Source organism: Corvus moneduloides, unplaced genomic scaffold (assembly GCF_009650955.1).
Source record: "Corvus moneduloides isolate bCorMon1 unplaced genomic scaffold, bCorMon1.pri scaffold_89_arrow_ctg1, whole genome shotgun sequence".
In the NCBI taxonomy this organism is placed as follows: Eukaryota; Metazoa; Chordata; class Aves; order Passeriformes; family Corvidae; genus Corvus; species Corvus moneduloides.
This window is the reverse complement of record NW_022436937.1, coordinates 185,753-213,040: the sequence shown is the minus strand read 5'-3', so window position 1 is coordinate 213,040 and position 27,288 is coordinate 185,753. Positions and strand designations below refer to the sequence as shown.

The 27,288-nt window shown below is 55.2% G+C and overlaps 5 protein-coding genes and 1 long non-coding RNA gene across 14 annotated transcripts in view; 4 read left to right on the top strand and 2 right to left on the bottom strand.

Annotated features, from left to right (window-relative positions):
- Positions 1–27,288, top strand: part of LOC116439032 (zinc finger protein 239-like) — a 264,648-nt gene that overhangs the window by 82,874 nt on the left and 154,486 nt on the right. The gene's annotated exons all lie outside the window — the stretch shown is intronic.
- The window catches only part of LOC116439026 (zinc finger protein OZF-like), a 365,981-nt gene that overhangs the window by 308,497 nt on the left and 30,196 nt on the right, over positions 1–27,288 (bottom strand). The gene's annotated exons all lie outside the window — the stretch shown is intronic.
- On the bottom strand, positions 2,186–9,849 carry LOC116439028 (serine/threonine-protein kinase PAK 3-like). Of its 9 annotated transcripts, XM_032098090.1 has the most exons (9): positions 9,664–9,849; positions 9,165–9,202; positions 7,916–8,740; positions 7,037–7,085; positions 5,904–6,013; positions 5,021–5,300; positions 4,526–4,625; positions 3,911–4,107; positions 2,186–3,006 (listed from the first exon to the last, which is right to left on the bottom strand). In XM_032098090.1, exons 3-9 carry the CDS (start codon positions 7,993–7,995, stop codon positions 2,641–2,643), a joined length of 1,182 nt encoding a protein of 393 aa, XP_031953981.1. In that variant the 5' UTR covers positions 7,996–8,740; positions 9,165–9,202; positions 9,664–9,849; the 3' UTR covers positions 2,186–2,640. The 9 variants fall into 9 exon arrangements, with proteins under 9 accessions (XP_031953981.1, XP_031953988.1, XP_031953980.1 ...); XM_032098097.1 differs by lacking the exons at positions 9,165–9,202; positions 9,664–9,849 and having other exon boundaries at positions 2,186–2,416; positions 2,869–3,006; positions 5,021–5,138; positions 7,916–8,831; XM_032098089.1 differs by lacking the exons at positions 9,165–9,202; positions 9,664–9,849 and having other exon boundaries at positions 7,916–8,838.
- Positions 10,371–11,054, top strand: LOC116439049. Its single transcript, XR_004238018.1, has 2 exons — positions 10,371–10,460; positions 10,622–11,054. It is a non-coding gene; the product is annotated as an uncharacterized LOC116439049 (long non-coding RNA).
- The window catches only part of LOC116439036 (serine/threonine-protein kinase PAK 3-like), a 95,209-nt gene continuing 79,561 nt past the window's right edge, over positions 11,641–27,288 (top strand). The window contains exon 1 of the mRNA XM_032098119.1: positions 11,641–11,804. The gene's annotated coding sequence lies outside the window, so the exon portion shown is untranslated. The remainder of the gene's footprint in view (positions 11,805–27,288) is intronic.
- On the top strand, positions 23,776–25,430 carry LOC116439031. The gene is made up of 2 exons (XM_032098099.1): positions 23,776–24,836; positions 24,921–25,430. The coding sequence occupies exons 1-2, from the start codon at positions 24,002–24,004 to the stop codon at positions 25,205–25,207; spliced, it is 1,122 nt and encodes a 373-aa protein (XP_031953990.1). The 5' UTR covers positions 23,776–24,001; the 3' UTR covers positions 25,208–25,430.

Genomic DNA, 27,288 nt, shown 5'->3' with positions numbered 1-27,288 from the left:
AGGAGCTGCTGGTTCTTTTCTTCGGCCATTTTTCTTTTCTGCTGGAAACAACACCGGGATCCCAAAGCCGCTTTCCCTGCCATGCTGGAGGCTGGGCTGTGGCCGCCCTACACCGCTGCTGCTTCGAGCTTTGGCTACGCTGTAGCCGTGCTTGCCCTGCTGCCCGACCTCCGGGAGGTTCCCCGTTTGGATACATCTCATCTGTCCTCTGGGATCTGTGCTCATCCCTGCCGTTCCAGCCTGCCGTTTCAGCCTGCTGTTCCCGAGAGTCCGGCCGGACACCGGGATCGGCTGCCCAGGGGTTTGTGAAGCCTTTGTCCCATCCCTTCCCAGGATCCCAGGCCCCCAGTGCCGCGTGCTCCCCGAGCTCGCTCCGGAGCGCCCCCTGCAGCTGCGGGGGAACCATCGCACCTGCCCTGCTCACCGGGAGCCGCCAGCGCCCCTGCCGGCTGCGAGCGGAACTGCACCCGAGGGGAAAGGGCCTGACAGCCGAGAAGGCTGGCACTGGGTTTGTGATTGTTTGCTGTTACTGCCAGAGTTATTGCTGTTTGTTTGACTGGTTATGCACATAAAGATATATATTAGTAAAGAACAGTTATTCCTATTTCCCATATCTTTGCCTGAAAGCTCCTTAATTTCCAAATTATAATAATTCAGAGGGAAGGGGGTTGCAATTTTTTTTCTTCCATTTCAGGAGAGACTCCTGCCTTCCTTGGCAGACACCTGTCTTTCAAACCAAGACACTGGGAGCAACTGGGACCACAGTGGGGGCAAGTACAATCATACAGCGAGTGACTGGGTTCATACTGGAAGTGACTGGAGCCACACTGGACTCTTACTGAGAGTGAAATGAACCAGACTGGGTGTGACTGGGAGCCACTGGGACCATGCTGCAGGCAACTGGGATCTTATTGGGAGCAACTGGGACCATACTGAAAACATAGTGGGAGTGACTCTAAGCGACTGGGATGATGCTGGGAGTGATCATGCCGGGATCATACTGGGGCTGACTGGGAACCACCGCTGAGGCGGCAGCGGCGGAGCTCGGAGGCGGCCCCAGCGCAGGTGGGAGCCACGCTCGGTTCTGGCGGGGCTCGGGGCTGGCTGCGGGCGGAGGGGGCGGCAGGGGGCTGTGGCGGGTTCGTTGTGCCGTGTGGGCGCCGTGTTCGCCCTGGCGTGAGGGCGCTGCGGGAGCGGCTGCCCGCGGTCTCCTTCCCGCTGCTGCCTCGGCAGGAGCCGGTGCCAGAGCAGCGCTGGCTCGTCCTGGTTGCTGTGGCTGTCCCGTCGCCAGGACTGTTTCTTGGAAGGTTCAGACTTCCCAATCCACCCTCCAATATGCACACACCCGTTTTGTTTGTTTTAGTAAAACAAAACAATATTAATAACTCCATTGAGTCTTTGTTCTTCTTCTCTAAGTTCAGGAATTTAACACGGCCTTGGCTGAGCAGCAGTTCATGGCAATCAGTAACATTTTCTGGAAGTGATAGTTTCTTTCATTCCTTCCTACCTACAGCTCCCTGGCCCTATCTAAAGCAGATTGACGGGCTTTGTTTGTTTAAGTCACATTCACCTTATTCCTTTCCCCCCCTCTCACTGCCGGAGCCCCTCCCCTGCTTGCGCTCGCAGGTGCCACCGAATGCGTGTCCCGGGATCGCATCTCCCCGCCCGCAGCCTCCAGCGCCCGCCCTGTCCCGGGCTGGGTCTGGGCTGGCGGCAGCGAGCCCGACAGAAACCAACGCCCGCGGGGCCACCGGCGCCGGGGCTCAGAGCCGTGCAAGGGACGCTTTGGTTTGCAGGGGCGGAAGGGCCTGGGCTCCTCCCCTGCCCCGTTTGACTTGGTTTAGGATTCAATATTTTCGCCGACGTGAGAGGGGAAAAAGGCGTGGTTTTTCTCAGCACTGGGCACGTTTTTGTCCCTCGCATTTGGGCCTTCCCCGGGCCCCCTCTGGCCTCTTGCAGAACCAGTGGCATTTCCCACCCCACGCGGTTTGTAAACAAGAGTCGGCTGCAGTCGAGAAGGCTCCAGGCGCCTCCTTCCAGGCTGACTCTGCCGATGCTGAGGCTGTTCTGGGCTCTGCCGGGGCTCTGTTGGGGCTCAGCTCTGGGCAAGGCTGGGCCCGCTCTCCCCTCACATTGCTCCGGGCAGCTGAGTCATGGGGGGACAAGGAAGGGACACGTCAAGGGATTTGAGGTTTAACAGAGTTTTTATTCAAAAAACTGCCATAACTACCAGGCTCTCCTAACCACCATAACTAACTAGCAGTGCTAACTACCGTAACTATCCACTTGTTCTAACTACTGTAACGAAAAGCTGTCCCCAGGTGCTTCAGGTCCTCCGCTGCTCCCTCAATTGCTTTGCTGCGGTGATCAGAGGGCTCAGGCTGGAGAGAGGCTTGGCTGATGATAAAAATGGGTGCTGCCCAAAGGATGAAAAAGAAAGAAACGAACTGTTACTTTCCCAAGTCAAGCTCCTCACAGGCTCTGTTGCACCAGGACAAAGGGGAATGGTTTGAAACTCAGGAGAGGGAAGCAGCCTCAGATTAGATGTGAGACAGAATTTTTTTATCAGAATAGGGGGGAAACACTGGCAGAGGGTGCCCAGAGATGTGGGACGTGCCTCCTCCCTGGAAACATCCAGGCTCAGGTCAGGCAGGGCTCTGAGCCACCTGATCTGCTTGAAGATGGCCCTGCTCCTTGCGGGGCACCTGGTCCAGATGACCTGCAAAGGACCCTGCCAAGCCAAGCCAGGCGAGGATTCTGCTGCCTTTGCATGTGAAAAGCAGCGAGACCGGAGACTATTGGAGGGGGGCCCCACGAGAAAACCCCTCCCTCGCGCTGCTCTTTCCCCTGCAGCCGCTTCGCATCCACCTGCAGCAGCTCCTGGGCAGACCAGCGCCGCTCCTCGTCCGCCTCCAGGCTGCACTCCAGGAAGTCCCGCAGCAGAGCCGACAGGCGCCTGGGCTCCTGCAGCTGCGGGGTCCCGTTCTGCCGGATCAGACAGCGAGCCTGCGCGAAAAGCAAACACTTCTGAAAAAGCTCTGCCAGCTTCCTTCACACCCACGAGTGCTCACAGCGACCCCGGTTTCTCAGCCCCAGTCTCTGGGGACAGTTTCCTCGCTGGCAGAGATGCTGCTCAGAGCTCATTTTTCTATGCCAACCAAAAAAGCCAAACACTGCTGCAGCCACAGCCATTCCTACATCCAGATGACCTTGCCTTGAGAGCCAATGTCATTGGCTGACTTTGTTAGTTGGAACCTCCATCAGAAATAGCCCATTTTGCTTCTCCAAATATGGACACCAGCTTTACAGGCCATTTGCAAGAGTCTGCTTGTGTTATTTCCAAGGATTCTTACATCAAATGCATCCCTGCTGTGCCACTGACACTCAAGTAAATGCATTCATGATGTTCCATCCCAGAAACTGCCAGGCAAGAAACCTGAGGTTTGGGTTGCTGAAAGCTCAGGCTTGGTGACATGGAGGAAGTAGCTTGGGCTAGGAAAGAAATATGTTAGACTATGGGCATGTTAAACAATCATCTTCATGTTTGAGACAAGTTTCCCAGTGAGAAGAGTCAGGGGGAGTTCATCTTGCAGAACCTCTTTCAGAAACTCCTTCAGAAAACTTGTTGTGTTTGGGTGTGGGTTTTGGGCTTGGTCTGGGGTTTTCTGCAAGAGAAGATTAGAGCTGATGCTCTGGCTTCATGTTTTCAGGTCATCCTCACAGACAGAAGAGCTGCAACACCTTAAAACCCAAAGCAAATTCTGGAGACTGCAGAATATTGGTCTGTGCTCAGGCTCGAATCCTCTGGGAATTCCCTTCCCGATGGGCAGAGCCCTCCGGCTGCTCCTCCCAGGGCGGGGTCCCTCTGTGCTCACAGGCCTCTGCAAACTCTGGGAAATTTGCCTCTTACCATGGCCGCCGTGTGCTCGAAGTAAGGAGGTTCTCCTTCCACCATCTCGATGGTCACAATGCCCAAGGACCAGATGTCCACCTTGGGGCCATAAGGAGAACTGGTCACAACCTCTGGGGCCATCCAGTGAGCAGTGCCCACCATGGAGCTGCGCTGCTCCTGCTCGGGGCTCAGCTGAGCGCAGAGGCCAAAATCAGCTGAGGACAGAAACAAACACTGTCAAAGGCAGCTGGAATGAGGAAACCAAGCACAAAGATTGCCCACTCTCAGTCTGGAATGCAGTGCTGAATCCAGCTGGAAAAGTCCTCAGGGCTGTAGCCAAGGCAAGATGGAAGTGGACCCTTAAAGGAACCCTCAGCTTTCATGCAGTGGCTTTTAGTGATTCCCTTGAAGCTTCAGATTCCAACTCCCGCCCCTCTGCAAGGGCCATACCCAGAGCAAAGCCACTGCTGACACCCTGCTCCTCTCCTGAGCTCTCTGCATGGGGCAGCCGCTCTCAGCTGGCAGCAGGGGCCGGGCACCGCCACCAGCAGCACTTGTGGGGCTCTGGCCGTCACTGGGAAGCAGCCCCACACCCGCAGCCCGGGAGCGCCGTGCCTGACCAGGAACACCCACCCAGCTTGACAGAGCCGTCCGTTGCCAGAAGGATGTTGGAGCTCTTCAGATCTCTGTGGATCACCCGGTTCGAGTGGAGGAAATCCAGGCCCTGCAGACACTGAGAGAGAACAAGAAACACGAGGGTGGAAATCGATGGCTGGAATACACAATCACACAAGAAAGGACAGTTTAGAATTCTGCCAGCAGCAGCTCTGCTGTGACAGGCCAGGAGTGCAGTGCAGACAAGCTCCAGGCAAATGGTTCAAGGCAAAGCTGAGAACAGCAAATCAAATCAAAAAAGACAGAGAGTCCCACAACAGCAGGAAAGAGGACAAGAGCAGAGTGGAAGTGCAGGGACACTGGCAGGCCGTTCACTTCAGAGGCTCTTTCTTCTCTAGCTCATAAAAACAACACAGAAACAAAGCTCTGAGCATGGAGCCACTCCTGTTCTCAGGCCCTGCTTGGAAGGAGCATTGTGTCCAAGCCATGGCAAGCACGAGCAGGATCCCTCACCTCCCGACTGACAGCTGCCATCTCTCCTTCAGCCATGCGTGTCTGTCTGACAACGTCCTGCAAAGTTCCTCCATCCATGTATTCCATCACCAGCCAGAGATCTTCATCAACAAGGAAGCTGGAAGAGGCAAACAATGGCATGGAGATGAACGTGCACTGCTCAATTCCCCGATGGAAAAGCCTCGAGTGGAGTTTTGTTTCCAGGTCACTTGTAAATGAGGACAGAATCCGATGCAGAGACATTCCTGCCAGGCTGCACAGTCCTTGGGATCTGCACAGTCTAAAGGAGAAGGAGACGCCTGTGGGAAAGGAGAGGCCTTAGATGGCAAGCAAGTGAAAAATGCAGTTTAGCAACAGCCCAGATCAATGTGGAACCACAACACTTGCCCCCAGCTGGTTCAGCATCTGAACTCAGCAGTTCCACCGTTCCCTCCAGAACAAGGCAACACAACTTCCAGAGTTATCCAGGGCAGGAGGCCGTGCAGCACTTAGGACAAAAGTGGTCAAGTGTTTGGAAAACCTTGCAGAAAGTCCCTTCAGAAACAGGCAAGGCCATTGCAAAATGGGCACCTGAGGCGTTTCTGGAAACAAGAACCTGGTCTTCCTGGCATCTGCAGCAATGGAAAAGAGTTGGGAAGGAGAAGCCAAGGGAAATAATTTCTGACAGGGTTTATCAGCTCTTGTCGTAAGACCCAGGAAATGGGGTCAGCTTGAAGGAAAAACCAAACCAAAGCAACAAAAGCACACGGAGGGAGTGAACTGACAGGCTGTTGTTTTGGGAAGCTACGGCCGGGTGAGGCTTTTTCAAAACAGGCTACAGACTGCGGATGCCAGGAGAGATTAACGCAGGGCCCGTGCACGGGATAAGAGCTGAAGCACTCACCTGTCCAAAGAGCTGACAATGTTGGGGTTCTTCTTGTCCTTCAGGACCAGGATCTCATTCACAGCTCGTTCCCCGTTCTGCCCTCTGAGACTCATTTTCTTTATGGCCACCTGAAAGGACATTGCAGCCCTTGAACTGGAGGAGTCTGGGGCAGGAGGCCGCAGCAAACACGGAGCGAGTCTTTGTGGAGCGACGGAGCCGGGCTGGGCCAAACTGCCTTGGGATGGGACACCCGGGCTCAGCAAGTGACATTCCCACAGCCCCTTTCTCTGCTCGCTGCGGGGCCGCTTACAGGACACAGGGCCAGAGACATTTGGCCTTGGAAGCTCTGCAGAAATGGTCCCTCAGCTCTCAGCCTCAAAGCTCTCACAACATTCTCTGCACCTGCACTCTTCTCAAACGGCCTTAGTTTACCACCACGCTCATTATCATTCAAACACATTTTGCAAGCAGCAAGTAATTCTGGTTCTGTGAAAACAGAGCAAAACAGCCGGGAACCCTTTAGCAATCCTGTGGGATTTGGTCATGATTTCAAATGCAACTGCTCTGTTTGGGATTGCACAACAGAGCAAACACGCACAAACGTTGCTCAGATGATCCCTGTCACGGGCTGTCACTGACACCAGACCCAAACACAGCTGCAGCGTTTAGGGGAGAGCTTTGCTCTGCACATCCATCTTCTCATTCCTCTCCCTCTCTCTGGGAACAGCTGCAGTAGGACTAAAACCCCAAACTGATGCCAAGCAGGATCGCTCCTTAATTAGGTCTTGAGGTATCCTTTGAAGATGAAGCACAGGATGGAAAAACTGCTAAACGGTGTTCCTGTCCGAGGCTGGGATGAAGATAAATTAGGCCTCAGCCTCCACCAGCTGATGCACTGATGTTTTCAGATATGAAGACCAAGCCAGCGTGTCCTGCTCTGACAGACACCGCTGCCCTCCTTGCATTCCTTTGGGCACTTCAGAAGGCTCAAGTCTGTCCCAGCCGTGCTCTGCAGGCTGACACTGCTGTGCCTTCAGAGGAACAGCCTGTGCAGGAAAGCTCTGCTGGCCCCCCAAAGCTGCAGCCACAGCTCCCAGCAGAGGGGAAAGCCCTCGAGAGCTGCCCGACGCGCTGAGCGTGGTGACACTGACCTCTCCTCCAGTGGCCCTGTCGAGTCCTTTAGAAACGGTTCCAAAAGCCCTGGAGACAGAACAGCAGAGAAGAAGGAAGCAGCGCTTTAGGCCCTGGGAGTGAAAGCCAGCCCAGACAGGAGATCTCTGCTGCCTGCAGCCTTTACAAAACACCTGGGTGCATTGACCCTTCAAACAGCAGCACAGCAGCCACCAGCCCTGTGCCACGCAAGGTGGGCGAGAGAAAACTGAGGCCCAACACGAAGGAAAAGGGCTGGAGCAAATCCCAAATGTCCACGCTGAATTACTTTAGTCCAAAACCTAGGGTGGGAGTGGATGTCTAAAGAACTGGAAAAGAATGTATTTCATCCTTTTCCATTTCCTGCCTACGAGCTGCAGGATCCACAAGGGCCCTGCCATCAGGCAGCTGATGCGTTTTCCCCTCGAGTGCAGCAGCTCTTTGCCTGTTACTGAATGTACGGGGTTTACTACCTGTGCTGAAAAGAGCGCTTATTAGTTCATCTCTGGTTTCTGTTTCTAAACCGTTATGTTGATAATCCTGACCGGTGGATATTTTTGGAAGCAAAATATTTGAAAGGAATCTTCTTGAGAACTGTTTTCTGACAGTCACCAGATGGTGAGCTGCTCTTTCAGGCAATCAAATTCCAGGGACAGAAGATCTTCCAGGTCCTGCTCCTTGCTGCAGCCAGGACACTGCCAGCCTCAGGGGCTTTTGACGGTGCCTTCTGACCACAGTTACCAATTCTGATCAGCACTGACAGACAGCAGGATCGTGCCCCAGTGTCTGAAGCTGTTTGCAGCTTGCCTGGCTTCTCACTTGATCTTGCACCAGCAAATACCTGGCCCCTGCTTGTGCAGAAGTAACTGCCGTGCACTTACCCTTGGCCAACCTGCTCCAGTTCCAGGTATTTCTCGGCAGGCTCGCCCACGCTCACGGTGCTCCCTGAAAGAAACCACATGGAAGACGCTCCCTCCCAGATGGAGACCCCGCCTTGCAGCAGGGCCAAAATGCAGCCCCACTCCCTGGGGCCGGGAGCCCCTTGGTCTCAGCTGGGCAAGGACAATAAATGACTCTGTGACATTCAGCTGCAGAGCAAGCCTGGGTGCAGCTGATGCTGAGACACACACGCAGCACCCTGCTCTGGCACACAGCAGCAGAGCAGACGTACTCAGCTGCATCAGGCACCACTCCTCTCTGCCCTCTGGCTGCAGGGCTGTGCTGCTGTCAGAATGTTCAGCCCAGGATCCCGCAGCAGAGGGAGCTTCAGTGTCCTCTTCCCAAGCAGAGGGAGGTTCCCCATCCTCTTCCCAAAATGCAGCGGGTTCCTGGTCTTCTTTCCAAGCCACAGGATGTTTGCCATCCTCTTCCCATGCCGGGAGAATTGCAGCCTCCTCTTCCCAAATCACAGGATGTCCTCTGTCCTCGTCCCACGCTGGCAGATGTCCGTCGTCCTTGTCCCATGCTGCTGGAGCCTCGCTGTCCTCGTCCCACACCGGGTGATGTCCACCATCCTCGCCCCACACCACAGGAGCCTCGCTGTTGTATTCCCAAACCGTGGGATGTTTGCCCTCATCTCCCGGGACAGAGGGAGGTTCACCATCATCCCCCAGAATGGGGGGAAGTTCACTGCTGTCTTCCTCCTCTTTGGCCTCCTCTTTGGAAGCAGAGGGAGCCCGAGGAGGAGCTGATGCTGCTTTTGTGCCCTGTGGACAGATGGTAGCGTGAGGGACGGGAAGTTCTATCTCAGTTATCGCCTTATTTATCCTCAGCTACACATCCAGCTGCACTAAGCAGAAATGGGACTCGGAGCTGCTCAAACTAGGAATGGGCTAAAGTCGACATTGCCACTTATTGCTGGGCATTCCATATTCCACTGTGGCTAAAGCCAGCAAGCAATCTTCTGCCTGCAAAACCAGACCTGCAGCTCTTCAAAAGCTCTTCAGCAGAGAAGGAGAAAAGTGCCAGGGATCCCTTTGCTGCTGCTGCTGCTGCTGCTGCTGCTGCTGCTGCTGCAAAGACACTGGCAGGAACTTTCCTTCAGCCTCCCAGGCTGGCGCTCGACTGCCACACGCCAAGCTCACAACTCTCTGCACAGTTCCGACCACCAAAGGTTCCTTTCCCACTCACCGAAGGAGGAGCTGCTCGGGATCCACGCGTGAGGTGCCCTGCAACGGGACAGGGAACACGAACCAGATGCTGTTAGGAAAAACCTGCCCGTGGTGGGAACTCCCACGGAGCAAGGCAACCCCGAGCGAGCATTTTGCTTCCACAACATCCCTCCAGGAGCCACAGTCCCTTCGCACAGCAAGCAAGAGAACAGCACAGAATCCTGGGCTGTGTCAGCTCTTGGCTGGAGCAGCCACCGGAGGGAGTTCCAGGCTCCGCTGGCACAGACTCTGCGCTTGAGGGAACAGAACCCCCCCGGCTCCATTGCAAATCCTGTGCACGCCCCGCTGGCTGCAGACACCCCCTTTTTCCGCTGCAGCTGCTGGCAGGAGCTCTCCCAAACCAACGGTGTCTTAATGGCAATTTGGTTACAAAGGCAGCTCAATTCCAGTGGGAGAACAGAAAGCACCCAGCAAGCCCGCAGGCACCGATGCTGCACCCAGGGAAAACCTCGACTTACGTGCCAAGTGGGCTAAAAAATAGCCCGAATAAGCCACAGAGTACAGAGTGCAAACTGCAGCAACCGCTTGCTGGATCATTTTGGCTGCGCTGCACACGTCGCAGACTGTACCCCTGCAAGCACAGAAGGACACCCGTCAGGGGCTGGGCTGGCTGCTGAGAATGCCTCGGGCAGGAGCATCCTCCGGCAACCAGCGGGCGCCCAGAGCCGCTCTGGACACTGAGGGCTCCGTGCCCCACAGCAACGGGAACACGGCGAGGACGCGGCAGCGTTCCCGTGACATCACAGCAGCAGCTCACGCAAGGACCGCCTGGAAGGTTCTCCTCTGTCACAAAGGAGCACAAAGGATCCTCCCGAGGCACAGCCTGTTGCTCAAAGGATCCAAGAGGAACCCAGAAAATGCAGCAGACAAGGACAGCCCATAGCCAAGCCTGAACACTGAGGAGGAACGAGGACAGGACCAAAACAAAGGAATCACGACCTTTAGTCACTGATGCTGCTGACTAAAACCAGCAAGCATTGTTCCTTCTGGGATCTCTGGTCTAGTTCTAAAAACAAGCAAAGTTCTCCACTCTAAATGTACAGAAAGCAGGAACTGGGGAGGAGGCGGGATGAGGAAGGAGGAGAACAGCAGGAGGTGGAGGAGAGAGGAAAAGGAGGAGCAGGAGGAGGAGGAGCAGGAACAGGAATAGGAGGAGGAACAGGAACAGGAATAGAAGGAGAAGCAGGAGGTTCCAGTGCCCGCTGTGTCCGCAGCACTCCCGGCCCCGGGAGCGTCCCCCCACGGCATCCTGCAGGTGGCTGGGGAGGGGGAGCTTGTCCCAAATCTATTAGGGGGTCCCTGAGAGGGTTTTTTTATTGGGGAGTGTTTGGAGCTGGCAGATTCCAGAACCGAGCCCCAAATATCTTTTAGTGTCCTGGGAGGATTTGTTTCTGTGTGTATGTTTGGATCTTTCAGGACGCTAAAGCTGAGCCCCTTGGGGGGAATCATCTCCCCTTACATCAGCCAATACACACAGAGGAGAGGCCCTTCCGCTGCCCTGAGTGTGGGAAGGGTTTCAACCACAGCTCAAACACCAACGGAGGCACCGCTAAGGGAAGCCCTGCGAGTGCCCCGAGTGCGGGAAGAGCTTCGTGCGCTGCTCCAGCTCCATCCCCCGTGGGAGGATCGGCGTTGGATGATCCCCAGTGACCGCCGTGGGGCAGAGCCCTGGTGACCCCCGTTCCGGGTGATCCGCGCTGGGTGGGGGGAAGGTGTTGGAGAGATTTCTTTGCCTTCTCCTTGTGCTGCTGTGATGTGGTTGGTAATAAATTCCCTCCCTGTGCCCAGGCTGGGTCTGTTGTGCCCGTGCCGGTGCTCGGGGTGGGATCTCTCCCGGTCCTTCTCTTGACTCCTGGGCTTTTCCTTGTATTTCCTGTCCCTGTGCAGTAGCAGAGGGCAGGGACAGAGCGGTTTTGGTGTCTCCCGGCATCCAGGCAGGGCCAGCCCAGCCCCGGGGGTTGCGAGGGGCTTGTGGGGGTCCCCCGTTTGCGGGACATCCGCTTGGTTTGGGTTGTTCTTCCCAAGGCGGGGAAAAACGACTTTTCTAGAGTTTTCTGCCACAAATCTCTCCCCTCGTGCACTCAGCCAAAGGGGCTTGGCGCGGTTTTCCCTTTTTCGGGGAAATCAAAGCCATGCACTGATGCTCCGAATTAGGGGCGGGAGTAGCGAGGCCGCAGGGCTTCCCAAGGAGCCGGAGCCAGCCAACACGCAGGGCTGGGCAGGTCGGGCCGGGAGCAGCGGAGAGCTTTGTTTCTCTTCTCAGCTGAATGGCGGCTCGGGCCGGGCCCGTTCCAGCGCTGCTCCTCAGCTGCGGCTTTCCCCTCACGCAGCCCGGGGGGCGCTGGGAGCGCGGGGCGGGGCTGGGCCGTGTGCAGAGCCCGCCCCTCTCTCCGATTGGGCGGTGCTGCCGTCAGTCGTGGTTCTGGCGCGCTGATTGGTCGGAGCGGGGAGCAGCCCGGGCCCGGAGCCGCCGGCAGGGCGGCCGTGGCGCAGCAGAGGCGCCATTGGCGGAGCGTCGGTGCGGGCCCGGGAGCGGCGGCGGCGGCCGGAGCCCCCGCTGAGGCGGCAGCGGCGGAGCTCGGAGGCGGCCCCAGCGCAGGTGGGAGCCGCGCTCGGTTCTGGCGGGGCTCGGGGCTGGCTGCGGGCGGAGGGGGCGGCAGGGGGCTGTGGCGGGTTCGTTGTGCCGTGTGGGCGCCGTGTTCGCCCTGGCGTGAGGGCGCTGCGGGAGCGGCTGCCCGCGGTCTCCTTCCCGCTGCTGCCTCGGCAGGAGCCGGTGCCGGAGCAGCGCTGGCTCGTCCCGGGTGCTGTGGGTAGGACAGAGGTGGCTGCCCCGTGGCCGGGAGTGTGCGGGAAAGTTCCCGTGGCCAGAGGTTTGTGTCCCCAGAGGAGCCGGAGGAGTCCTGTAAAAGTAACTTTATTCCTGGGCAAAGGGAGAGGCCACGGGGTATTTCCCGTGGGGTCTGTCCGAGTGTTGGAGGACGCAGCCTCCTTTTTGTCCCGATTTGCCCGGCCGCATCTCCGTGTCCCTTTCCCCAGTGGCTGAGGTCCTTGGAAGGTACAGACTTCCCGATCCGCCTGCTGCATGTGCCCCTTAATGTGCATCTCCACTTTGTATAACATCCGATATTCATGGCTCTGTGAAGTCTTTGTTCTTCTTCGGGAAGTTCAGGAATTTAGCAGGAGCTTGGCTGAGCAGCAGTTCGTGTCAATTAGTGACATTTTCTAAAACTGATCGTTTTCTGTTTTCTTCCGTGACTTCCTTATCTCCAAGTCCCTGGCCCTATCTCTAATGGGATTCACACCATCTGTTTGTAAAGACACGTTCATTTTTTTCCTTTTAATTCCCCACTTCTTATTTTCTCAGTACTTCTCTTTACAAACTTTAAAAATGCCTTAATCTGTTCTTCCTGGGCCTTCTTTGGTTTTGGGATTATTCTCAGTGACCTCATTCTGTGTCCTTCTGTAGCCGTTTCTGGGTCAGGAGGCCTGGCTGCCACCTGCATGCCCTTGATCCCCTGCTGAATGAGCTGCCCTGAGCAAGGTGTGGTGCATGGTAAAAAGATGAGAGTTGCTGCAGCACCTGAGAGGAGAAACAGCATTCGTTTAACCCATGGTCTGCCAGGGAACCATGAAAACGTGTTCCATTCCCATCCTTTCCACATTTGAACAGGGATATGAGCTGCTTTCTTATTTCCTTTGTTCTCTGTTTCACCACTTTTCCTTGGCCATCTCTTTGCCAAGAGCACTTTGAGTCATTTAATTTTCCACAGCCTCCTGGTCCTTCTGCTGGAAGAGAATCTGATGCCGTCCCAGGGTGAAATGTGGCATTGCTCATGGGAGTGGATTGGTGAGTGAGAAAGTCAGGAGCTGGAGCTGTGTGCTTGGTTATGATTTGGAGGACAGCTTGTAATCTAATGATGCACTGAAATGATCAGTGGGTTCTCTGGCACCTGGTATGAATTTGTTCGGATTCCCAGGGGCTGCTCCATGGTGTTGTAGGATTTGTTCTGGTGGCCGTTGATCTTTTCCCCATTTTTGGGCGCTCCCAAAAATGCCAGGGATGCTTCAATTGACCGCTTTTCTCGGATTAAATCATCACATCCTTGGATTCCCAAGTGATTTCGCTGAACTTGTGTCAGCAAAAGCAGTCCAGTGGTCAAACCCACCCTGTATAACACAGGCAGTGCCAGCAGATGTTGGAGTGGGGAGAGGGATGATTCCCCCCCGCTTTTGTGAGTGAAGTTCTCCCAACATTCTCCGTTTGCTGTTTTCCTTTGCAGCTTCAGGGATTTCTGTTGCAGAGTCAGAGATGCTCAGTGTGGGCTCTGCCTTTAGCGATGCAAATTCCGTCAGTGCAGGGAGGCAGAGCTTGGGGTGAGGGGCAGAGGGAATCAGCCCAATTCCTGTGGCAGGCAAGGAGAGCCTGGGACATTGTGCACACTTCCCCCAGCAGAGTTAATTTGCATTTCTAAAGCTCCTCTGCTGGCTGCCTGGAAGGAAGCTTCTCCTCCAGGGCAGCCATCAGTTGACTCACAAGTGTCTCTCCCTCCTCCCCAAAAAGCGGCTTTTTTGTTTCTTTCCTTTTTTTTTTCAACCAATATTCTATGAACTTTTCAGGAGTTAAAGGGTCACTTTTAAAGCTCTTCCAGTTTTGCAAAATGGAACCTAAAGGTGGACATCGAAAAACTCATTCCAAAATTCTGCCATCACTAACAGCCACGCACACACATACACAAAAAAACCCCCAAAGCAATAAAGATTTTTTTCTACTTCTTCCCCTAAGACTAAAAATTGACTCTCACACCCCTGGCCCAGACCAAACTGACAATATCAAGGTAGGATTATTAAGAAAAAACATTCTAATGCTGTAACTTTGTCACCGAAACTGGGAAGAACAAAAACTCTCCAACTACCTTTTTAGTGTTAAGGGTCAAGGCATTAGTTTATTCTGGCCAGGATGTGCAACAGAAATCACTTCATGCACACAGAGCCCGGGTGTGCAGAGAAAATCATTCCAAGGCACACGAGTTTTACTCGATTTTTCCTCAACTTTTTTCAGTCTAAACCCATAGAAATCCGTAGGTTTAATGTTCATTGGTTCCACGTTGGGTAGTTCTTAGTATTTGGTTTCCTATTGGCCCCGGATTGCTTGGCCTCTGATGTTAATTAGGTCCACACTCCCTGATTTCCTTCTCAGCCTTTTCCAGAGCAGGGGTCTCCAGCTGTGCCGGGGGCAGTGTCTGGGGTAGCTGTTCCTTGATGTTTGCTGATGGGCGTTGATGTTTTGTTGATGGGCGTTATCTTTTGGGTATCTCTTGGGCTATTCCCAGTCTGTGGAGATGTTAAGCTCATCTCCCTGGAGTGGTGTAACATCCCTTAAAGTCCCCAGGCAGGGTCTGTGCCAGCCGAGCTTCCTGTGGAAGAGATTTCACAAGAGACAGGATTCTGGCCACAGACTGCTTGAAACAGACATCCCTGATCTCCACTCCCCACTAGGTCGAGAATGAGCAGGGTGAGGAATGGAGACATCAGTTCCAGGGGTGATAATTGAATATCTGGCCTGGGTCTGGCTCTTCTTCTTGCCAAAGCCAATGGCAGCAGCCGTACCTGGGGCATCTTGGTTTCTTTCAGCAGCTTCAGAAGGTGTTTCTTTATTTCCCCATTCATTCTTTCTACCCGACCCGAACTCTGGGGTGCCAGGGCATTTGGAGGTGCCACTGTGTTCCTAAAGCAGCCAGAATGCCCTGAAGGATCTTTCCTGTAAAATGAGTAAGGGAAGCCTTACTGGGAACACTGGGAGCAGCAGGGCGGGGGCAGAGTGACAGCGGGGCATGGGGGGACACACGAACCCCCAAAATCAGCGCGGGGATGGAGCAGGGGGTCCCGGCCGGGCCCGAGGCCACGGGGAGGGGCTGCGGCTGCCGGCGGCTCAGGAGCTCTGTGGGCAGAGCAAAGGGGGTGACACCGGGCTGGGGGGCCCGGGGGGGGCACACACGCTCTGGGGGAGGGGGGATGCGATCCCCGGGACCCCCCGTCACCTTCTCGAGCAAGTGAAAGCCGAGCCCCAGCGCCAGGAAGATGAAGCCCAACACGAAGTCCCCGATCCCCATCAGAATCTTGCTCCGGGCAGCGTCCGCTGGCATCTCTGGGGGGTCCGCAGGGGTCAGGACCTCTCAAAAAACCCCCCAGAGAGCCATCAGGACCCCCCAAACCCCTCTTTTATTCGTCCTAAATCTGTCCAGAACGCCGTTAAACCTTCCAGCACATGCCAAAGCCACTCTCGTCTCCTCCAGGACTCCACAAACCCCATCCCAGTTGCTCCCTGCTTTCCGAGGATCCCCCAAACCCTCTCCCAGCCCCTTTGCCAAGGCTAAAAAGAAGGGTGGCTCTTGATGGAATGCCCAACACCGAAAAACAGGACAAGAGATCGGCCTAGAAGCATAGACAGCTGCGGGTTGGAGTGTTCTGAGAGAAGTGAGCTGCCCTCGTGAGAGGGGAGTGGATTGAGAGCACTGGGGAGGCACTGGGAGGGCACTGGGAGGCCGAGTCGAGCACGGGGCAGTCGGCGCTGCGGGTCTGCCTGGCAACTGATGAGTCATCAGAGAGACGCGCTCTGATTGGCTGAGGGGCGTCAGCGCCACGCAGGGCTGGGATGGACACGCGCGGGGGCACTGGGAGAGACTGGGATGGACGGGGAGAGCTCAGGGGAACCTGGAAGGACAAGAGGCCCCGGGGATGGGCACCAGGCGGGCTGAGGGGCTCCAGGCTCATCCCCAGGGCAGGGCCCGAGGGGACTCGCTCTGCCCGACGTTCTGCACCTCTGCGCTCCGCGAGCAGCGGGGCAACGATGTCGCGGTTGTGCCGGCAGAGCCTGTCCGCCAGAGCCCCTTTGTATCCCAGTCTTGCTGGATGGCTGTTCCAGCACTGCGCCTGTTTCTCCCCACACGGGGTGTCCCCCACAAACAGCCCCACATCGCTGGCGAGTGCAGTTGCTGCTCCCGGTGTCAGATGCTCCTCTGCACCAACCTCACCCGCTCGGTGCCCTTAATGAAGTGACACTCGGATTCATCATGCCCTGGAACACCCCTGTGTGTGCGGGACACAGCTCAGGGGGTGCCCCCCTGCAGCCCCCAGCACGCCCAGAGCTCCGGGAGCCACCCCAGATCCCCGCTCCGCACCCCCTGTGCCCCACGGCCGCCACGGGACCCTCCTGCCCGTGCTCCCACTTCCTTTTCCATCCTTCTCCCTATTTCACATCTCCTCCCCCGCCATTTCCAGCTGCTCCCCAGAGGAGTTTTGGAGTCCCATTCCCCCCTTTTCACCCTGTCCACCCTTTTTCCCCACAATCCCCCAATCCCCAGCCCACTCCCGCTCACTTTTAGGGTCCCATCCTCCACTTTTCCCCACTTTCCCACCCCCTCCCACCCATTTCTCCCCCACTCTTCAGCCCCCTCCTGCTCTTCCTTTGAGGGTCCCCTCCCCCTCTCACTCATTTTAGGGGTCCCATCACCCCTTTTTCCCCTTCTCCCCCCCTTTTCCCATCGCATCCCACCACCCCCATTCACCCGAGAGCTCCGCGCCCGCAGCCGGGGGGGCTTCCAGCACCACCAGTGCCACCAGTACGGCCCCAGCTGCCGCCACTCGCCCCCATGGCCAGCACTGGCCATGATTTTGATTGGCTGAGGGGGTTTAGGGACGCTGCAGCCCTGCGGTGGGGTTTTTTGGGAGGGGGAACCTCGAGGTGCAGGGCAGGTGGGAGCTCAGTTGTGCCCAGAAATGTGTCCCCAGGGATGCGGGATCTCAGGGGTGCCCATGGCCTGGGGTGACGCTGGCCCGGTGCCAGGCACGCACCAAAGCCACTCTGTCCCTGCCCCGTGCAGCCGCACAGGGGAGAGAAAATGGAACCGAGGGTTCCTGGGTGGGGATAAGGACCGGGAGAGATCCCTCAGCAAACACCGGCACGGGCACAACAGGCTCTAATTAGAGATATTAATTAAATTGATGACACCGAAAAAATAAGAGCAGGAGAATGAGAAGGAAAAGAAGACTCTTAAAAACACCCTCCCCCCACCCCTCCCTCCTTCCCAAGGGTTGTGGGGGCATCTCTGCATCCGGCACCTCCATCTTTGTAGCCGCCAGGGATTGGCTCTGCCAGACATGGAGGAAGCTTCCAGATCCTTCTCTCAGAAGCCACCTGTACTAGTTTGAAAACAAACCAGTGGGAGGCACTAAGTCAGAATAACAATTTAATGGCACTTAAAGAAAAGGGGAAAAAAAAAAAAAAAGGTAAAAGAAAACACTGTCAAAGTGACAGAGTCAAGGTACAACCTGACACCCTGTTAGGCAGGGTGGTGGTAGCAGTCTGGTAGAATGGTGGCTGCAGTCCTCTGAAGCAGTGATCCTGTAGTAAAACAGTCTGCTCTTCCTCAGGAAGTCCAAGGGTGGCTGTGTAGCTCCTGTCCTCTGGAAATCCAGTGGGAAGCCGGTGTCTCTGGTGTTCAGCCTCAGCTTATATCCACGCTGGGATGCTTGGTTCCTCCCTCTGGGTGGAGCATCTCACAATGGGGTAACAAGTCATGAGGCAGAGTGTTGATTAGGCTCATTAACAGAAGATAATCGGGAGGGAGTTATCTCTGAGTCAGGCGGCAGGACAATGATGGGCAATTAACAGAAAGATAGTCTGGGGGGAGGAGGCAAGGAAACACTGCCCCACCTGATTTTAACAGCTGATGGGGATGGTAATAGAATACACTGCAACCCAGGACATTATCCACCCCTTATTCTATTACCATCTACATTATCCCAAATCAATACCTTCTTAAACTCTAAAACACACATACATATATATATATACACAGTGAAACCTACACACCGTTCTCACCTAAGATTAGGTCTCCTTGTGGTACACAACGGGTTTCCCCATCTTTCTGCATTACCCACCAAGTGCAACCAGGTCCTTGAGCAAAGACAATCCCACGGATGGGTTTGTCTTTGCCTGAGGTGGGATTAATCCAAACAGTCTTTCCTAAAATACCTCTCAGGTGTACCACAGGGACTCTATCTCCATCCACTGTGTGCAAGGGTTCAGACTCGGCAGGACCAGCTCGATTGATGGACCCTCGGGTATTGACTATCCAGGTGGCCTTTGCTAAGTTCACTTCCCAATTTTTGAAGGTCCCCCCACCAAGTGCCTTTAGGGTAGTTTTAAGTAGTCCATTGCAGCGTTCAACTTTTCCAGCAGCTGGTGCATGATAAGGAATATGATATATCCATTCGATACCGTGTTCTCTGGCCCAGGTGTTGATGAGGCTGTTCTTAAAATGAGTCCCGTTGTCTGACTCGATCCTGTCAGGGGTGCCATGTCTCCACAGGACTTGCTTTTCCAGGCCCAGGATGGTGTTCCGGGCTGTAGCATGAGGCACAGGGTAGGTCTCCAGCCATCCAGTGGTTGCTTCAACCATGGTCAACACGTAGTGCTTGCCTTGGCGGGTTTGGGGAAGGGTGATGTAGTCAACTTGCCAGGCTTCACCATATCTGTACTTTGACCATCGTCCACCATACCACAGAGGCTTCACCCGCTTGGCCTGTTTGATTGCAGCACAGGTCTCACAACTGTGGATGACCTGTGAGATGCTGTCCATGGAAAGGTCCACCCCTCGGTCACGGGCCCATCGGTATGTTGCATCTCTCCCCTGATGACCAGAGGCATCATGGGCCCAACGAGCTAGGAATAATTCTCCCTTGTGCTGCCAGTCCAGATCCACCTGTGATACTTTTACCTTGGCAGCTCAGTCCACCTGCTCGTTGTTGCGATGCTCTTCATTAGCCCGACTCTTGGGTACGTGCACATCCACGTGTCGAACCTTCACGGTCAGCTTCTCTACTCGAGCGGCGATGTCCTGCCAAATCTCAGCAGCCCAGATGGGTTTCCCTCTGCGCTGCCAGTTGGCCTTTCTCCAGCGATCCAGCCATCCCCACAGAGCATTAGCTACCATCCATGAGTCGGTGTAGAGATAGAGCCTCGGCCACTTCTCTCGTTCAGCGATATCCAAAGCCAGCTGGACGGCTTTAAGCTCTGCAACCTGACTCGATCCACCTTGTCCCTCGGTAGCCTGTGCAACTCGTCGTGTGGGGCTCCATACTGCAGCTTTCCACTTTCGATTAGCGCCTACAATTCGGCAGGAACCATCAGTGAAGAGGGCATAACGTCTTTCAGTCTCCGGTAGCTCATTATATGGTGGGGCTTCCTCAGCACGAGTCACTTGCTCTTCCTCTTCTTCAGAGGATAATCCAAAAGTCTCACCTTCAGGCCAATTTGTTATAATTTCTAGAATCCCAGGGCGATTCGGGTTTCCAATACGGGCACGCTGTGTGATGAGGGCGATCCACTTGCTCCATGTGGTGTCGGTGGCATGATGCGTGGAAGGAACCTTTCCCTTGAACATCCAACCCAGCACCGGTAGTCGGGGTGCCAGAAGCAACTGTGCTTCAGTGCCAATTACCTCTGAGGCAGCTTGGACTCCTTCATAGGCTGCCAAGATTTCCTTCTCTGTGGGAGTGTAGTTGGCTTCAGACCCTCTGTAGCTTCGGCTCCAGAATCCCAGTGGTCGGCCCCGAGTCTCACCAGGCACCTTCTGCCAGAGGCTCCAGGACAGACCATGGCTCCCGGCTGCAGAGTAGAGCACATTCTTCACCTCTGGTCCTGTCCTGACTGGGCCAAGGGCTACGGCGTGAGCGATTTCCTGCTTGATCTGGGCAAAGGCTTGCTGCTGTTCGGGGCCCCAGTGGAAATCATTCTTCTTGCGGGTAACCAGGTAGAGAGGGCTCACGATCTGGCTGTACTCGGGAATGTGCATCCTCCAGAAACCTATGGCGCCTAGGAAAGCTTGTGTTTCCTTCTTGCTGGTCGGTGGAGACATCGCAGTGATCTTATTGATGACCTCAGTGGGAATCTGACGTCGTCCATCTTGCCACTTTACTCCCAGGAACTGGATCTCTCGGGCAGGTCCCTTGACTTTGCTCCTTTTGATGGCAAAGCCAGCTTCCAGGAGAATCTGGATGATTTTCTCTCCTTTCTCAAACACTTCCTTTGCTGTGTTTCCCCACACGATGATGTCATCAATGTATTGCAGATGTTCTGGAGCCTCACCCTTTTCCAATGCAGTCTGGATCAGTCCGTGGCAAATGGTGGGACTGTGCTTCCACCCCTGGGGCAGTCGGTTCCAGGTGTATTGCACACCCTTCCAGGTAAAAGCAAACTGGGGCCTGCATTCTGCTGCCAAAGGAATGGAGAAGAAGGCATTGGCAATGTCAATAGTGGCGTACCACTTCGCTGCTTTGGACTCCAGCTCGTACTGAAGTTCCAACATGTCCGGCACAGCGGCGCTCAATGGTGGCGTGACCTCATTCAGGCCACGGTAGTCCACCGTCAGCCTCCATTCTCCACTGGACTTACGCACTGGCCATATAGGGCTGTTGAAAGGTGAATGGGCCTTGCTGACCACCCCTTGGCTCTCCAGTTTGCGAATCATCTCATGGATGGGAACCACAGAGTCTCTGTCGGTGCGGTATTGCCGACGGTGCACTGTTGCTGTGGCGATTGGCACCTGTTGTTCTGCAACTCTTAGCAGTCCCACGGCAGAGGGGTCATCTGAGAGGCCAGGCAATGTACTCAGTTGTCTGATATCTTCTGTCTCCACAGCAGCTATCCCAAAAGCCCAACGATGTCCTTTTGGGTCCTTGAAATATCCATTTCTGAGATAGTCTATGCCGAGAATGCACGGGGCCTCCGGGCCAGTCACGATGGAGTGTTTCTGCCACTCGTTCCCAGTTAAACTCACTTCAGCTTCCAGTACAGTCAGCTGCTGGGATCCTCCTGTCACCCCAGAAATAGAAATGGGTTCTGCTCCCACATACCTTGATGGCATCAGAGTACATTGAGCACCGGTGTCAACCAAAGCCGTGTATCTTTGTGAGTCAGATGTGCCAGGCCATCGGACCCACACAGTCCAAAAGACCCGATTCTCCCTTTCCTCTACCTGGCTAGAGGCAGGGCCCCTCTATTCCTGGTCATGTTGCATGTTGCTCCCTTCCGATGAATACGTTCCTGAGGTCCCTTCAAGAGGATCGGTCATATTATCATTCCGGTACCGTCTGGAGTTCTGTGTGCGGGAGACTGGAGCAATGTTGACTCTAGATGCGCTTCTTGTGGTAGTTGTCCCTCTTTTTAGTTCACGTACCCGAGCTGCTAAGGAGGAGGTGGGTTTTCCATCCCACTTACTCATGTCTTCTCCATGTTCCTGAAGGAAAAACCAGAGGTTACCTCGTGGGGTGTATCCTCTCTCCCTGGTTGGGGGTCGCCGGCTCCTCATGGCAGAGACTCTTGTTGGTTCTGGTGAGATCTGGTAAATCTCTTCCTTAAGTTCCTTTTTCAATTTCTGATGGCCTTCTTCAATCAAGCTCCGGACTTGCTCAGCCAAAAGACTTGTTTCCACGGATGAGACATGGGTGCGAAACGGGGCTGTGACGGTGTCCTCGTAAATCCTCAGTTTGTTCACCAAGACGCCCACCCTGTCCTCACCTTCCCTCCATTGCAGCGTTGCCAGGTAACGGGAGTATATCTCTGGTCCAAGGCGTGCGAACCTCAACCACATCTGTGACGTGCACTGGACACCATCTGGGCTCTTAGGAAATCTCTCATCTTCTGAGAAAATGATCTCCAGCACAGCCAATTCCCTCAGGCACCGGATACCTTGTTCCATTGTGCTCCATTTTCCTTGGTGCACCTGGAGGTCTTCTTTACAAAGGTACCTGTCCCTTACACTTGTAAGCAGTCGCCGCCAGAGGCTGAAGGTTTCTTGGGTTCTCCCGATCCCCTGGTCAATGACCACATCCCGGGACAGAGATCCCAGTTGCCTGGCCTCGCTTCCGTCCAGAATGGTGTCATTGGCTGCAGCGTCCCAGATGCGAAGCAGCCAGGTCAGGATAGACTCGTTTGTCTGGCGGGTGAATTCCCTCCGCAGGTCATGCAGCTCACCCAGGGATAGTGATCGAGTGATGATCTCCGGTTCTGCTTCTTCTGCTGGGTGCGAAGGTCCTGCTGCATCCTCGTCAGTCACTATGCGGACTGATTTGCTTTTTGATTTCTTCTTCTGCACGGGGGCAACTGCAATCGGTTTAGGCTGTTCTGGTTCAGTGATGGTTTGCATGGGGACGCTGACAGTGCTTTTGGTTCCCTTCTCCTCTGTGTCAGTCTGCGTGGACATGGACGCTGTTGTCTTGCGTCTGGGTTCTTTCTCCTCTGTGTCAGTCTGCGTGGACATGGACGCTGTTGTCTTGCATCTGGGTTCTTTCTCCTCTGTGTCAGTCTGCGTGGACATGGACGCTGTTGTCTTGCATCTGGGTTCTTTCTCCTCGGTGACAGTCTGCGTAGACATGGACGCTGTTGCTCTGCTCTTTTTCCCTCCCTCATCCTGAGGATGCTGTGCCATAGCTCTGATTCTAAGCATGGTGTACATGGTGCAGGCTGTACAGAGAAGACAAAGCAGAACTGACAGCAAGTTTATGCCGTCTTTGACATCCAGAGGGAATTCAATATTTTCAAAAACTGCTGTGCCTGGCCTGAAAGGCTGGAAGAAACCACTCTCTACTCCTCCCACCAGGGGCTGGGTGCGATTGTTGAGGAGATCCCAGACATAGGAGCCCAGACTAGGACAGCCAAACAAAACTGAGTATATATTCCGAATGGTATTCATCGCCTCACAGGTTATTATGCTGTAGACATAATAAACCAATAAAGCAATTCTCATACCATTTCCTGGTTTTAACAGGAGTAATACAACAGGCAGGTAATTCCCCATGTGAGGAAAAATATAGAGAGCAAGATACAGTACCCATGCAGACCAGCTGAGCACCATGGTGAATAGATTTCTGTTTATACAAAATTGTAATTCTGACTTTTTCTCAGAGCAGGCCCCACGTTGGGCGCCAAATTATGTACTAGTTTGAAAACAAACCAGTGGGAGGCACTAAGTCAGAATAACAATTTAATGGCAATTAAAGAAAAGGGGAAAAAAAAAAAAAAGGTAAAAGAAAACACTGTCAAAGTGACAGAGTCAAGGTACAACCTGACACCCTGTTAGGCAGGGTGGTGGTAGCAGTCTGGTAGAATGGTGGCTGCAGTCCTCTGAAGCAGTGATCCTGTAGTAAAACAGTCTGCTCTTCCTCAGGAAGTCCAATGGTGGCTGTGTAGCTCCTGTCCTCTGGAAATCCAGTGGGAAGCCGGTGTCTCTGGTGTTCAGCCTCAGCTTATATCCACGCTGGGATGCTTGGTTCCTCCCTCTGGGTGGAGCATCTCACAATGGGGTAACAAGTCATGAGGCAGAGTGTTGATTAGGCTCATTAACAGAAGATAATCGGGAGGGAGTTATCTCTGAGTCAGGCGGCAGGACAATGATGGGCAATTAACAGAAAGATAGTCTGGGGGGAGGAGGCAAGGAAACACTGCCCCACCTGATTTTAACAGCTGATGGGGATGGTAATAGAATACACTGCAACCCAGGACACCACCTCTGAACCAACCCCACTACCAAAACCAGGCTGTGCAAGCCAAATAGAGCCCCAAAACTGGGAACCCAGGTATCCAGGAGCTCAGCTGCACCCCAAAATGGGGATGGAGATGTCCAGGGGCTCAGGTGTGCCCAAAAACGAGGCCCCAGCTGAGGGCGTTCTCTGCTTGGCTGAGCACTGCCTGAGGGCTGGGGCTGCAGCAAGGGGGGACACCCTCCTCCAGCGGGGATGTCCCACAAACAGGGAAGCCCCACAAGCCCCTCACAACCCCTGGGGCTGGGCTGGCCCTGCCTGGATGCCGGGAGACATCAAAACCGCTCTGTCCCTGCCCTCTGCTACTGCACAGGGACAGGAAATACAAGGAAAAGCCCAGGAGTCAAGAGAAGGACCGGGAGAGATCCCGCCCCGAGCACCGGCACGGGCACAACAGACCCAGCCTGGGCCCAGGGAGGGAATTTATTACCAACCACATCACAGCAGCACAAGGAGAAGGCAAAGAAATCTCTCCAACACCTTCCCCCCACCCAGCGCGGATCACCCGGAACGGGGGTCACCAGGGCTCTGCCCCACGGCGGTCACTGGGGATCATCCAACGCCGATCCTCCCACGGGGGATGGAGCTGGAGCAGCGCACGAAGCTCTTCCCGCACTCGGGGCACTCGCAGGGCTTCCCTTAGCGGTGCCTCCGTTGGTGTTTGGTCAAGGCAGAGCTGCTGGAGAAGCTCTTCCCACACTCGGGACACTCGTAGGGCCTCTCCCCGGTGTGGATGCGCCGGTGGGTGATAAGGGTGGAGTTGTGTTTGAAGTCCTTCCCACAGTCGGAGCAGCGGAAGGGCCTCTCATCCGTGTGAATGCGCTGATGTTCGAGGAGGTGGGAGCTCCTCTGAAACCTCTTCCCACACTCAGAACACTCATAGGGCCTCTCCCCGGTGTGGGTACGCTGGTGTACCCTCAGTTCGGAGATCCGGCCGAAGCTCTTCCAACAATCCAAGCACTCATAGGGCTGTTCCCTGGTGTGGACCACCTGGTGCTGGATCAGGTGGGAGATGCTGGAGAAGCCCTTCCCACGTTCCCCACACTCGTAGGGCCTCTCCCCAGTGTGGATCCACTGGCGCTGGATCAGGTTGGAGCGCCGGCTGAAGCTCTTCCCACATTCCCCACACTCCTATGGCCTCTCCCCAGTGTGGATCCTCTGCTGTACCCTCAGATAGGAGCTGTAGCTGAAGCCCTTCCCACATTCCAAGCACTTGTGGGCCTTCTCCCCACCGTGAGGCTTCTCCCCCAGCTCCAAGCTCCGCCTGGATCTCTGGCCGCCTTCCCGGCACAGGGGGGCTCTTTCCTCCTTGGATCTCTCTGGCCTGCATTTGCAGCCCCTCCTCGTGTGGCATCTCCAGGGCTTTTCCTCCTCTGCCATCCAGCCACGCCTTGGGAATGACAAATCCTGGTTTGGGGAAAAAACAAGGGGTGAGCGCCTTGGGCTGGGGGTTCCTCCTCCCCAAGTCCATCACCAGGCATCTTGTCTCTGTAAAAACCTCCAAAACACAGAGATTCAGCACAAAAGTCCCACAAACATCAAGACACAGACCAAAAACTCCCAAAACATCAAGATTCAGACAAAACCCCCTCCAAAATATAAACATTCAGCCCCCACAAAAAAACCAAAGCACCAACATGGAGCCCAAGAAACCTCAGAAACACCAAGATTCACCCCTGGGAAAATTGTGGATCCCTCTCCCTGATCACCTGCTGGATGGGGGGGGACACACTCCTGGGGCTGGGGGGAGGCTGCAGATACAGCAAGTGCTGGAACCTTGCGGTGCCTCCTCTTCCTCCTCTTCCTGCTCCTCCTGTATCCCTACTCTTCCTCACATTCCTCTTCCTCACACTATTCCTTCTCCTGCAGAATCCCACCTGCTGCTCCCACGTCCATCCTTTCACCATTCTGGTCTCCAGCCCTGCTCCTCCAGCCTTTCTCCTCCTCCCCCCAGGCCCAGCACCCACCCCTGGCTCGCTCTGCCCCCCAGAGCTCTCGGATCCCACAGCACCAGCAGGGATGTAGCTGCGGCAGCTCGGGCTGGGGCAGCGCTGGGCTCTCGGCCGCTCCTGCCCGCACTCGTCCCCCGCCGCAGCCACTTCTGCCAGCGCAGCACGGGCCGGCCCGGCCTTGGCGCTGCCCCCCTCCCACCTCCCCAAATTCCCCTCGCGGGGGGCGCCAAGGCCGGGCCACACGGGGGCTCCAGCTGGGGAGCGCCGGGCGCTGCGGCTCTGCCTGGCAACTGCTGAGTCACCAGCGCCGCGCCTTCTGATTGGCTGAGCGCTGCCTGAGGGCTGCGGCTGCACCAAGGGGGGACACCCTGCTCCAGGGGGGATGGCCCGAAAACCGGGCACCCCCAGCGAAGGAACAACAGCAACGCCTCGCTACAAACACATGCTCTCAATCTGCTCGGACACAGCCACACGGACTTGGACACAAGCAAGTGACAGCACAAACCATCAGCTCCACAAAATGGTACTGATTGACACACACTGCTGCTCAGCCAAGCTCCTGCTCAATTCCTCAACTTCCAGAAGAAAAACAAAGCCTGAACACAACCATGGACATCGTGTCCCATACAAAAGGGGACAATGTTGAGGTAGTTTGCACATTCTCCCAGAGGTAATTAAGGACATGGACACCCAGCAGGGGTAAAAAGGGAAGTCGAGAACGGGTTTCAGCAACCGAGGACGGCCACAAGCACCTGGCACAGGCATTGCCCTCCTCGGCACGGCAGAGCCGACCCAAACAGCCCCTGGCAAGGAATCAGGGGTCCAGCTGCAGGCCACAAGGACACTGCAAGCACAGACAGCAGCACCCTCAGCACGAGCAAGTCCCCCCCTGATGGACATGGATTGCCAGGGCTCTCAGAGCTCCCAGCAGACCAGGGACCCACAGCACCAGAGCCCTTGAGAACATTCAGGGGGCGTCTGGATCGAGACGAGGCCGCTCCTGATGGACACAGGGGCCTCTCGATCCACTCCGAATCTGAGACCTAAGGGGGGAAATTGGCAAGAAGTTCTTTGATTATTCCGGCAATAAGTGGGAAAGATGAGCAGGTGTGTTTTATTCAACCACTATCAGTAGATGTGGGGGACGGGTTTGAAATGCATCAATTTCTGTTTGTTCCTATTTGTGATTGCAATTTACTGGGAAGGGATTTGGTGGCTAAATGGGAATGCAAATTCATATTGTAAAAGGAGCTACAGAGGCTAATGCTGCTGTACCTTTGTGTCAAATGTCTGCGAAGGCCTCTGCTGAAGGGAACCCAGAAGTGTGGGCAGCCCCAGGGAAATAGGGAAAATCAGATATGGAGTCTCTCCAAATTCCTCTGAAGCATCCAGGACAAGTGGTGTCTAAAAGCAATACCCTGTTCCAAGGGAGGCAAGGAAGGGGTTACAGCCTCTTACTGAGTCCCTGCTAAAGGCAGCGCTTCTGGAGCCAGGCATCTCTCGCTCCAACTCTCCTCTCCTGCCAGGCAA

Coding starts and splice junctions, on each gene's coding strand:
- LOC116439028 (XM_032098088.1), bottom strand. CDS start 6,345: ATGTGTTTGAATGATAATGAGCGTGGTGGTAAACTAAGGCCGTTTGAG. Junction 5,301..5,903: donor ATTGTCAGCTCTTTGGACAG/GTGAGTGCTTCA, acceptor CTTCTCCTTTAG/ACTGTGCAGATCCCAAGGAC. Junction 4,626..5,020: donor TGGCAGCTGTCAGTCGGGAG/GTGAGGGATCCT, acceptor GTTCTCTCTCAG/TGTCTGCAGGGCCTGGATTT.
- LOC116439031 (XM_032098099.1), top strand. CDS start 24,002: ATGTCCCACAAACAGGGAAGCCCCACAAGCCCCTCACAACCCCTGGGG. Junction 24,837..24,920: donor AGATGCTGGAGAAGCCCTTC/CCACGTTCCCCA, acceptor CTGAAGCTCTTC/CCACATTCCCCACACTCCTA.